Here is an 11,600-nt window from a genome sequence, read left to right as displayed (position 1 = left end):
TATGAATGTGTGTGTTGCGTGTGCTCTCCCGCTTGTATGAATGTGTGTGTTGCGTGTGCTCTCCCTGCTTGTATGAAGTGTGTGGCCGTGTGTTCTCTCCCTGCTTGTATGAATGTGTGTGTTGCCGTGTGCTCTCCCTGCATGTATGAATGTGTGTTGCCGTGTGCTCTCCCTGCATGTATGAATGTGTGTGTTGCCGTGTGCTCTCCCTGCTTGTATGAATGTGTGTGTTGCCGTGTGCTCTCCCTGCTTGTATGAATGTGTGTGTTGCCGTGTGCTCTCCCTGCATGTATGCATGTGTGTGTTGCCGTGTGCTCTCCTGCTTGTATGAATGTGTGTGTTGCCGTTGTGCTCTCCCTGCATGTATGAATTGTGTTGCCGTGTGCTCTCCCTGTTGTATGAATGTGTGTTGCCGTGTGCTCTCCCTGCTTGTATGAATGTGTGTTGCCGTGGTGCTCTCCCTGCTTTATGAATGGTGTGTTGCCGTGTGCTCTCCCTGCATGTATGAATGTGTGTTGCCGTGTGCTCTCCTGCTTGTATGAATGTGTGTGTTGCCGTGTGCTCTCCCTGCTTGTATGAATGTGTGTTGCCGTGTGCTCTCCCTGCTTGTATGAATGTGTGTGTTGCCGTGTGTTCTCCCTGCTGTTGAATGTGTGTTGCCGTGTGCTCTCCCTGCATGTATGAATGTGTGTGTTGCCGTGTGCTCTCCCTGCTTGTATGAATGTTTGTGTGCCGTGTGCTCTCCCTGCTTGTATGAATGTGTGTGTTGCCGTGTGCTCTCCTGTGTATGAATGTGGTGTTGCCGTGTGCTCTCCCTGCTTGTATGAATGTGTGTGTTGCCGTGTTCTCTCCCTGCTTGTATGAATGTGTGTGTTGCCGTGTGCTCTCCCTGCATGTATGAATGTGTGTGTTGCCGTGTGCTCTCCCTGCATGTATGAATGTGTGTGTTGCCGTGTGCTCTCCCTGCTTGTATGAATGTGTGTGTTGCCGTGTGCTCTCCCTGCTTGTATGAATGTGTGTGTTGCCGTGTGCTCTCCCTGCATGTATGAATGTGTGTGTTGCCGTGTGCTCTCCTGCTGTATGAATGTGTGTGTTGCCGTGTGCTCTCCCTGCATGATGAATGTGTGTGTTGCGTGTGCTCTCCCTGCTTGTATGAATGGTGTGTGTTGCCGTGTGGCTCTCCCTGCATGTATGAATGTGTGTTGCGTGTGCTCTCCCTGCATGTATGAATGTGTGTGTTGCCGTGTGCTCTCCCTGCTTGTATGAATGTGTGTGTTGCCGTGTGCTCTCCCTGCTTGTATGAATGTGTGTGTTGCCGTGTGCTCTCCCTGCATGTATGAATGTGTGTGTTGCCGTGTGCTCTCCCTGCTTGTATGAATGTGTGTGTTGCCGTGTGCTCTCCCTGCTTGTATGAATGTGGTGTTGCCGTGTCTCTCCCTGCTGTTATGAATGTGTGTGTTGCCGTGTGCTCTCCCTGCTTGTATGAATGTGTGTGTTGCCGTGTGCTCTCCCTGCATGTATGAATGTGTGTGTTGCCGTGTGTTCTCCTGCTTGTATGAATGTGTGTGTTGCCGTGTGCTCTCCCTGCTGTATGATGTGGTGTTGCGTGGTTCTCCCTGCTTGTATGAATGTGTGTGTTGCCGTTGCTCTCCTGCTGTATGAATGTGTGTGTTGCCGTGTGTCTCTCCTGCTGTATGATGTGTGTGTTGCCGTGTGCTTCCCTGCTTGTATGAATGTGTGTGTTGCCGTGTGCTCTCCTGCTGTATGAATGTGTGTTGCCGTGTGCTCTCCCGCAGTATGAATGTGTGTTGCCGTGTGTCTCCCTGATTGTATGATGTGTGTTGCCGTGTGCCTCCCTGCATGTATGAATGTGTGTGTGTTGTCGTGTGCTCTCCCTGCATGTATGAATGTGTGTTGCCGTGTGCTCTCCCTGCATGTATGAATGTGTGTTGCCGTGTGCTCTCCCTGCATGTATGCATGTGTGTGTTGCCGTGTGCTCTCCCTGCTTGTATGAATGTGTGTGTTGCCGTGTGCTCTCCCTGCTTGTATGAATGTGTGTGTTGCGTGTGCCTCCCTGCTTGTATGAAGTGTGTGTTTGCCGTGTGCTCTCCCTGCATGTATGAATGTGTGTTGCCGTGTGCTCTCCCTCTTGTATGATGGTGTGTTGCCGTGTGCTCTCCTGCTTGTATGAATGTGTGTGTTGCCGTGTGCTCTCCCTGCATGTATGCATGTGTGTGTTGCCGTGTGCTCTCCCTGCTTGTATGCATGTGTGTGTTGCCGTGTGCTCTCCCTGCATGTATGAATGTGTGTGTTGCCGTGTTCTCTCCCTGCTTGTATGAATGTGTGTGTTGCCGTGTGCTCTCCCTGCTTGTATGAATGTGTGTGTTGCCGTGTGCTCTCCCTGCATGTATGCATGTGTGTGTTGCCGTGTGCTCTCCCTGCTTGTATGAATGTGTGTGTTGCCGTGTGCTCTCCCTGCATGTATGAATGTGTGTGTGTTGTCGTGTGCTCTCCCTGCATGTATGAATGTGTGTTGCCGTGTGCTCTCCCTGCATGTATGCATGTGTGTGTTGCCGTGTGCTCTCCCTGCTTGTATGAATGTGTGTGTTGCCGTGTGCTCTCCCTGCTTGTATGAATGTGTGTGTTGCCGTGTCTCTCCCTGCTGTAGCAGTGTGTTGCCGTGTGCTCTCCCTGCTTGTATGAATGTGTGTGTTGCCGTGTGCTCTCCCTGCATGTATGAATGTGTGTTGCCGTGTGCTCTCCCTGCATGTATGCATGTGTGTGTTGCCGTGTGCTCTCCCTGCTTGTATGAATGTGTGTGTTGCCGTGTGTCTCCCTGCTTGTTGAATGTGTGTGTTGCCGTGTGCTCTCCCTGCTTGTATGAATGTGTGTGTTGCGGTGCTCTCCCTGCATGTATGAATGTGTGTTGCCGTGTGCTCTCCCTGCATGTATGATGTGTGTGTTGCCGTGTGCTCTCCCTGCTTGTATGAATGTGTGTGTTGCCGTGTGCTCTCCCTGCATGTATGCATGTGTGTGTTGCCGTGTGCTCTCCCTGCTTGTATGCATGTGTGTGTTGCCGTGTGCTCTCCCTGCTGTATGAATGTGTGTGTTGCCGTGTGCTCTCCCCTGCTTGTATGAATGTGTGTGGTTGCCGTGTGCTCTCCCTGCTTGTATGAATGTGGTGTGTTGCCGTGTGCTCTCCCTGCATGTATGCATGGTGGTGTTGCCGTGTGCTCTCCCTGCTTGTATGAATGTGTGTGTTTGCCGTGGCTCTCCCTGCTGTATGAATGTGTGTGTTGTCGTGTGCTCTCCCTGCATGTATGAATGTGTGTTGCCGTGTGCTTCCCTGCATGTATGATGTGTGTGTTGCCGTGTGCTCTCCCTGCTTGTATGATGTGTGTGTTGCCGTGTCTTCCCTGCTTGTATGAATGTGGTGTTGCCGTGTCTCTCCCTGCTTGTATGAATGTGTGTGTTGCCGTGTCTCTCCCTCTTGTATGAATGTGTGTGTTGCCGTGTGCTCTCCCTGCATGTATGAATGTGTGTTGCCGTGTGCTCTCCCTGCATGTATGAATGTGTGTGTTGCCGTGTGCTCTCCCTGCTGTATGAATGTGTGTGTTGCCGTGTGCTCTCCCTGCATGTATGATGTGTGTGTTGCCGTGTGCTCTCCCTGCTTGTATGAATGTGTGTGTTGCCGTGTGCTCTCCCTGCATGTATGAATGTGTGTGTTGCCGTGTGCTCTCCCTGCTTGTATGAATGTGTGTGTTGCCGTGTGCTCTCCCTGCGTGTGAATGTGTGTGTTGCCGTGTGCTCTCCCTGCTTGTATGAAGTGTGGTTTGCCGTGTGCTCTCCTGCTTGTATGAATGTGTGTTGCCGTGTGCTCCCTGCTTGTATGAATGTGTGTGTTGCCGTGTGTTCTCCCTGCATGTATGAATGTGTGTGTTGCCGTGTGCTCTCCCTGCTTGTATGAATGTGTGTGTTGCTGTGTGCTCTCCCTGCTTGTATGAATGTGTGTGTTGCCGTGTGCTCTCCCTGCTTGTATGAATGTGTGTGTTGCCGTGTGCTCTCCCTGCATGTATGAATGTGTGTGTTGCCGTGTGCTCTCCCTGCATGTATGAATGTGTGTGTTGCCGTGTGCTCTCCCTGCTTGTATGAATGTGTGTGTTGCCGTGTGCTCTCCCTGCATGTATGAATGTGTGTGTTGCCGTGTGCTCTCCCTGCTTGTATGAATGTGTGTGTTGCCGTGTGCTCTCCCTGCTTGTATGAATGTGTGTGTTGCCGTGTGCTCTCCCTGCTTGTATGAATGTGTGTGTTGCCGTGTGCTCTCCCTGCATGTATGAATGTGTGTTGCCGTGTGCTCTCCCTGCATGTATGAATGTGTGTGTTGCCGTGTGCTCTCTCTGTGTATGAATGTGTGTGTTGCCGTGTGCTCTCCTGCTTGTATGAATGTGTGTGTTGCCGTGTGCTCTCCCTGCTGTATGATGTGGTGTTGCCGTGTGCTCTCCCTGCCTGTATGAATGTGTGTGTTGCCGTGTGCTCTCCCTGCATGTATGAATGTGTGTTGCCGTGTGCTCTCCCTGCTTGTATGAATGTGTGTTGCCGTGTGCTCTCCCTGCTTGTATGAATGTGTGTTGCCGTGTGCTCTCCCTGCTTGTATGAATGTGTGTGTTGCCGTGTGCTCTCCCTGCTTGTATGAATGTGTGTTGCCGTGTGCTCTCCCTGCTTGTATGAATGTGTGTGTTGCCGTGTGCTCTCCCTGCTGTATGAAGTGTGTGTTGCCGTGTGCTCTCCCTGCTTGTATGAATGTGTGTGTTGCCGTGTGTTCTCCCTGCTTGTATGAATGTGTGTTGCCGTGTGCTCTCCCTGCATGTATGAATGTGTGTGTGTTGTCGTGTGCTCTCCCTGCATGTATGAATGTGTGTGTTGCCGTGTGCTCTCCTGCTGTATGAAGTGTGTGTTGCCGTGTGCTCTCCCTGCTTGTATGAATGTGTGTGGTGCCGTGTGCCTCCTGCTGTATGAAGTGTGTGTTGCCGTGTCTCCTCCGCATGTATGAATGTGTGGTTGCCGTGTGCTCTCTCCTGCTTGTATGAATGTGTGTGTTGCCGTGTGCTTCTCCCTGCCATGTATGAATGTGTGTGTTGCCGTGTGCTCTCCCTGGCATGTATGAATGTGTGTGTTGCCGTGTGCTCTCCCTGCGTATGAATGTGGGTGTGCCGTGTGCTCTCCCTGCATGTATGCAATGGTGGTTGCGGTGCTCTCCCTGCATGTATGAATGTGTGTTGCCGTGTGTCTCCCTGCAGTGTATGAATGTGTGTGTTGCCGTGTGCTCTCCCTGCTTGTATGAATGTGTGTGTTGCCGTGTGCTCTCCCTGCTTGTATGAATGTGTGTGTTGCCGTGTGCTCTCCCTGCATGTATGAATGTGTGTGTTGCGGGTGCTCTCCCTGTTGTATGAATGTGTGTGTTGCCGTGTGCTCTCCCTGCTTGTATGAATGTGTGTGTTGCCGTGTTTCTCTCCCTGCTTGTAGAATGTGTGTGTTGCCGTGTGCTCTCTGCTTGTATGAATGTGTGTGTTGCCGTGTGTCTCCCTGCTGTATGAATGTGTGTGTTGCCGGTGTGCTCTCCCTGCTGTATGAATGTGTGTGTGTGCCGTGTGTCTCCCTGCTTGTATGAATGTGTGTGTTGCCGTGTGCTCTCCCTGCTGTATGATGTGTGTGTTTTCCGTGGTTCTCCCTGCTTTTATGAATGTGTGTGTTGCGTGTGCTCTCCCTGTGTATGATGTGTGTGTTGCCGGTGTGTCTCCCTGCTTGTATGAATGTGTGTGTGCCGTGTGCTTCCCTGCGTATGAATGTGTGTGTTGCCGTGTGCTCTCCCTGCATGTATGCATGTGTGTGTTGCCGTGTGCTCTCCCTGCTGTATGAATGTGTGTGTTGCCGTGTGCTCTCCCGCATGTATGAATGTGTGTTGCCGTGTGTCTCCCTGCATGTATGAATGTGTGTGTTGCCGTGTGTTCTCCCTGCTTGTATGAATGTGTGTTGCCGTGTGCTCTCCCTGCATGTATGAATGTGTGTGTGTTGTCGTGTGCTCTCCCTGCATGTATGAATGTGTGTTGCCGTGTGCTCTCCCTGCATGTATGAATGTGTGTTGCCGTGTGCTCTCCCTGCATGTATGAATGTGTGTGTTGCCGTGTGCTCTCCTGCTTGTATGAATGTTGTGTGTGCCGTGTGCTCTCCCTGCTTGTATGAATGTGTGTGTGTGCCGTGTGCTCTCCTGCTTGTATGAATGTGTGTGTGCCGTGTGCCTCCCTGCTGTATGAAGTGTGTGTTGCCGTGTGCTTCCCTGCATGTATGATGTGGTGTGTTGCCGTGTGTGCTCGCCCTGTCGTATGAATGTGTGTGTTGCGTGTCGTCTCCTGCTGTATGCATGTGTGTGTTGCCGTGTGCTCTCTGCATGTATAGAGTGTGTGTTGGTGCCGTGTCGCCTCTACTCCTGCATGTTATGCAATGTGTGTGGCCTTGAGCCAGAGTCGTCTGCCCTGCCTGTAAGTGAAGTGGTGTTCTGCCTGGGCCAGTACTGCTGTCCCTCGTATATTGTGGTTGCCGTGTGCCGCCTGCCTACTCATGAACGTACTGATATGTGTGTGTTGCCGTGTTGCTCTCCTGCTTGTATGAATGTGTGTGTTGCCGTGTGCTCTCCCTGCTATGTATGAATGTGTGTGTTGCTCGTGTGCGCTCTCCCTGCATGATGATGTGGGTGTTTGCCGTGGGCTTCTCCTCTGATGTATGCATGGTGTGTTGCCGTGTGCTCTCCCTGCTGTATGATTGTGTTTCGGCGTTGCGGGTGGCTCTACGCAATTGTGTATGAATGTGTGCTTGTATGATTGCCTGAGATGTGAGACCTGTGTTGCTTTCCTATGCTCGCAGTTGCAACTCGTATGCGAGATGTGTGTTTGCCGTGTGCTCTCCTGCAGTGAATGTTGCTGCTCTCTGCAAGGTGTAGATGAAGTGTTGTGTGTGTTGCCGTGTGTTGCGTCCCCTGCATGTATGAAGGGTGTTGCTGGCGTGTGCTCTCCCTGCATGTATGAATGTGTGTGTTGCCGTGTGCTCTCCCTGCTTTTATGAAAGTGTGTGTTGCCGTGTGCTCTCCCTGCATGTATGATGGTGTGTTGCCGTGTGTCTCCTGCTCAGTCAGGTGTGAGGGTTGCGTGTGCGTCTCCTGCATGTATGAAGTGTGTTGTTGAGTGTGCTGCTTCCCTGCTTGTAAGAATGTGTTGTGTGCCGTTGTCTCTCCCTGCTTGTATGAATGTGTGTGTTGCCGTGTGTGCTCTCCTGCCTTGTATGAAGGTGTTGTTGCCGTGTGCTCTCCCGTTGTATGAATGTGTGTGTTCCGTGTGCTCTCCCTGCTTGTATGAATGTGTGTGTTTGCTCTGTGCTCTCCCTGCTTGTAGAGTGTTGAATGTGTGTTTGTTTTGCCGTGTGCTCTCCCTGCGTATGAATGTGTGTGTTGCCGTGTGTTCTCCCTGCTTGTATGAATGTGTGTGTTGCCGTGTGCTTCCCCTTGTATGAATGTGTGTGTTGCCGTGTGCTCTCCCTGCATGTATGAATGTGTGTTGCCGTGTGCTCTCCCTGCTTGTATGAATGTGTGTGTTGCCGTGTGCTCTCCCTGCATGTATGAATGTGTGTTGCCGTGTGTTCTCCCTGCTTGTATGCATGTGTGTGTTGCCGTGTGTTCTCCCTGCTTGTATGCATGTGTGTGTTGCCGTGTGCTCTCCCTGCTTGTATGAATGTGTGTGTTGCCGTGTGCTCTCCCTGCTTGTATGCATTTGTAATATGTATGTGTGTAATATGTATGTGTGTGTCTGTGTGTAATCCTGAGGCCTATGATTTAATATTAGATTCAGTCTTGGGTGGTGATTAATAGGTCAGAGGATATGTGTGTGAACGTCTGCCTCTCTATTGTGATAAATGAGTAGTTAACACACAGCAGGGGGGGTGTTGTCTGTATGTGTGTGCATTGTATACAGTTAGTGTGTGTGTGTGTGTGTGTGTGTGTGTGTGTGTGTGTGTGTGTGTGTGTGTGTGTGTGTGTGTGTGTGTGTGTGTGTGTGTGTGTGTGTGTGTGTGTGTGTGTGTGTGTGTGTGTTAAACTATACTTGTCGGGACCAGAAGTCCCCACAAGAATAGTAAACTAACAAAAATTTGACCAACTGGGGACTAAGTTTAGGATTAGAATTAGGTTTAGAATTAGGTTTAGGGTTAGGAGCTAGGACTAGTTGTAGGGTTAGGGTTAAGGTTAGGTTTTGGGGTCAGGGTTAGGGTTAGGGTTAGGGAAAATAGGATTTTGAATGGGACTGAATTGCGTGTCCCCACAAGGTCAGTTACACACACACACACACACACACACACACACACACACACACACACACACACACACACACACACACACACACACACACACACACACACACACACACACATACACACACACACAGTGGTGTAAAAGTGAATTCCTCATACTACAGTAACATACATGATTAAACACGAGAAAGAAGTTGCCTCGTCATACAGATTACATAACTAACATGCAAAACTAAACTGTATCGTCTCCTGTCATTTAGTCTACAGACAGACAGTCCCAAGTCACATGGAACAACAGAGTGAAGAATACGTACAGTCATTTAGATGTGTTTGTTTATTTGATTTATTTCACCTTTATTTAACCAGGTAGGCCAGTTGAGAACAAGTTCTCATTTACATCTGCGACCTGGCCAAGATAAAGCAAAGCAGTGTGACACAAACAACAACACAGAGTTACACATGGAATAAACAAACATACAGTCAATAATACAATAGAAAAAGTCTATATACAGTGTGTGCAAATGAAGGTAGGATAAGGGAGGTAAGGCAATAAATAGGCCCTAGTGGCGAAATAATTACAATATAGCAATTAAACACTGGAGTGATAGATGTGCAGAAGATGAGTGTGCAAGTAGAGATACTGGGGTGCAAAGGATTAAGTGTCTGCCATCACCTGCTGGATGTTATATACGCTGAATATACTGTATTACCACAGCAGGTAGTGCCAGTTTACATGAGGGGTAACAGATGTGGTGTGTGTAGGGTGGAGGGGATGTTGTCTGTACGTATGTGCGTCAAATCAAAAATCAAGTCACATTTTATTTGTCACATACACGTGTTTAGCAGTTATTGCGAGTGTAGTGAAATGCTTGTGTTTCTAGCTCTAACAGTGCAGTAATATCTAACAGTAATATCCAACAATTTCACAACAATACACACAATTTAAAGGAAAGGAAAGGAATTAAGAATATAGAAATATTTGGGCGAGCAATGTCAAAGCGGCATAGACTAAGATGCAGTAGAATACAGTATATACATATAAGATAAGTAATGCAAAATATGTAAACATTATTAAAGTGACTAGTGTTCCATTATTAAAGTGGCCAGTGATTCCAAGTCTATGTATATAGGGCAGCAGCCTCAAATGTGCTAGTGATGGCTATTTAACAGCATTTAACAGTCTGATGGCCTTGAGATAGAAGCTGTTTTTCAGTCTCTAGGTCCCAGCTTTGATGCACCTGTACTGACCTCGCCTTCTGGATGGTAGCGGGGTGAACAGGCAGTGGCTCGGGTGGGTCTTGTCCTTGATGATCTTTTTGGCCTTCCAAATGTGTGTATAAAACACCCCCTCCGCTGTGTGTTAACTACTCATTTATACAGTTAATGCGTTAACTACCCTGTTTGTATACAGTTAATGTGTGTGTGTGTGTGTGTGTGTGTCTCATTGTTATACTGGTGATGATAGATGGTTAGTTAACCCAGGGCTGAGGGGGAGTCCCCTGTCCTGTCACTCTCTATTGATTGGTTGGAAATCTAAAGGCAGCTGTAACTCGGCAAATCAGTGATGTGTTTATTGCTCTTCTCTGGGCCAATCCATGTTGAGCAGACAGCAACACTAAATTACAGAGAGGTTAATGATCCGAAACAACACAAAACACCAGCCAACGGCAACCACTTACCCTACACACACACACACACCACACCACAACACACACACACCACACACACACACACACCACACACACACACACACACAACACACACACACACACACACACACACACACACACACACACACACACACACATGGGGGCTCCTGCAGACTTCTCCTACTCATGATGTTCTAATGAGGTGGTGGAGGGGAGTGGGTGGTGGTGGCTGCTGTTGCAGCCAGAGACTTACAGCAGCCACTTAGTTGGCATGGAGATGTAGGGGTTGGGGTCCACTGTGGCCCCCAACTTTCTATACTCGTAGTTTTCCTTAGTCTCAGACAGATTGCTCAGCAAAGTGTGAACACATTTCTTGGCAATGGTTCACTGTGTGTGTATGTGTATTTGTGTGTGTGTGTGTATTGAGCCCCACAGTATGAGTCATAATACCATAAAACCTAGCAGTGGAAACGGTTCCAGTAATTTTCCAACCCTTCATTTGATCCATTGTGGATTTTAGAAACCGTTGAAATAAAGGCTGTATTTTGTGTTGGCTTACCCTGTCATGACGTTTTGATAACCATATAAATCTTTCTCTGACAAGATTACTTTTATCAATATATTCGCCTGTATTTTCAACCCCCCCCCCCCCAAAAATGTAAATGCTAATTAGCTGCTAATGTGGTTATCATACAGAACTACAAATGCCTGTCTCAAGCTTCATGTCACCAGGGCCATGATGACCTCGGCGAGACTGACGAATTGAGGCAAAGGTTAAAATCTCTAGATTAACTATCTAATGTTAATAATTAATACATTGGCTAAAGTTGTTTAAATGTACAATTCTGATAACTGTCTTGGGAAAGTTTTAAATTGTAAATGCCTGTTATCTAGCTTGTTAGCTCATGGTTAGCTAGTTAGCAATATTAGCCTGGATAGATTAGCAGTCTATTTGTCTAGCCATTTAAATGCATGAGTTTTGATTTCTTTGGCTTTTATAAACCAACAGTCCAGCTTGCTAGTGAAATAGCTAGCTAACTTAGATCGTGAGAAGCTAGGGCTAGACGCTCTTGATAATGTTTGTTTGTGTCTGTGGGTGAGGGGTGCGTTTCCTACTTCAAGTACTACTTGACTTGTAGCTACCCTAGCTAGATGTGATATTTTAGTCTGGCTTTTTGAAAGGTTTTGGAGATGGACTGATTAGCATCCTCTCGAGTCTTTACAGCGGGAAAACATTGATATGTTTACTGTTATCCTCTGGACAGCAGATCATTAGTATAGCTAGTAGGCGGGGTGGGGGGTATTGATATACACTGCTCAAAAAAATAAAGGGAACACTTAAACAACACAATGTAACTCCAAGTCAATCACACTTCTGTGAAATCAAACTGTCCACTTAGGAAGCAACACTGATTGACAATAAATTTCACATGCTGTTGTGCAAATGGAATAGACAAAAGGTGTAAATTATAGGCAATTAGCAAGACACCCCCAATAAAGGAGTGGTTCTGTAGTGTCCAGAGCATGGAGGCGCTATCAGGAGACAGGCCAGTACATCAGGAGACGTGGAGGAGGCCGTAGGAGGGCAACAACCCAGCA

General features: G+C 48.3%; 1 protein-coding gene across 1 annotated transcript in view; it reads right to left on the bottom strand.

Annotated features, from left to right (window-relative positions):
• LOC120047300 (neuronal acetylcholine receptor subunit beta-2-like) overlaps positions 1 to 10,568 on the bottom strand; it is a 16,853-nt gene extending 6,285 nt beyond the window's left edge. Inside the window, exon 1 of the mRNA XM_038992825.1 lies at positions 10,561 to 10,568. Coding sequence (XP_038848753.1) covers positions 10,561 to 10,568 — 8 coding nt within the window. The remainder of the gene's footprint in view (positions 1 to 10,560) is intronic.
• Between the last annotated feature and the right edge of the window lie 1,032 nt (positions 10,569 to 11,600).

Source organism: Salvelinus namaycush, chromosome 5 (assembly GCF_016432855.1).
Source record: "Salvelinus namaycush isolate Seneca chromosome 5, SaNama_1.0, whole genome shotgun sequence".
NCBI lineage: Eukaryota > Metazoa > Chordata > Actinopteri > Salmoniformes > Salmonidae > Salvelinus > Salvelinus namaycush.
Note: the sequence above shows the minus strand (reverse complement) of the source record. Positions and strands in the feature narration are given on the sequence as shown.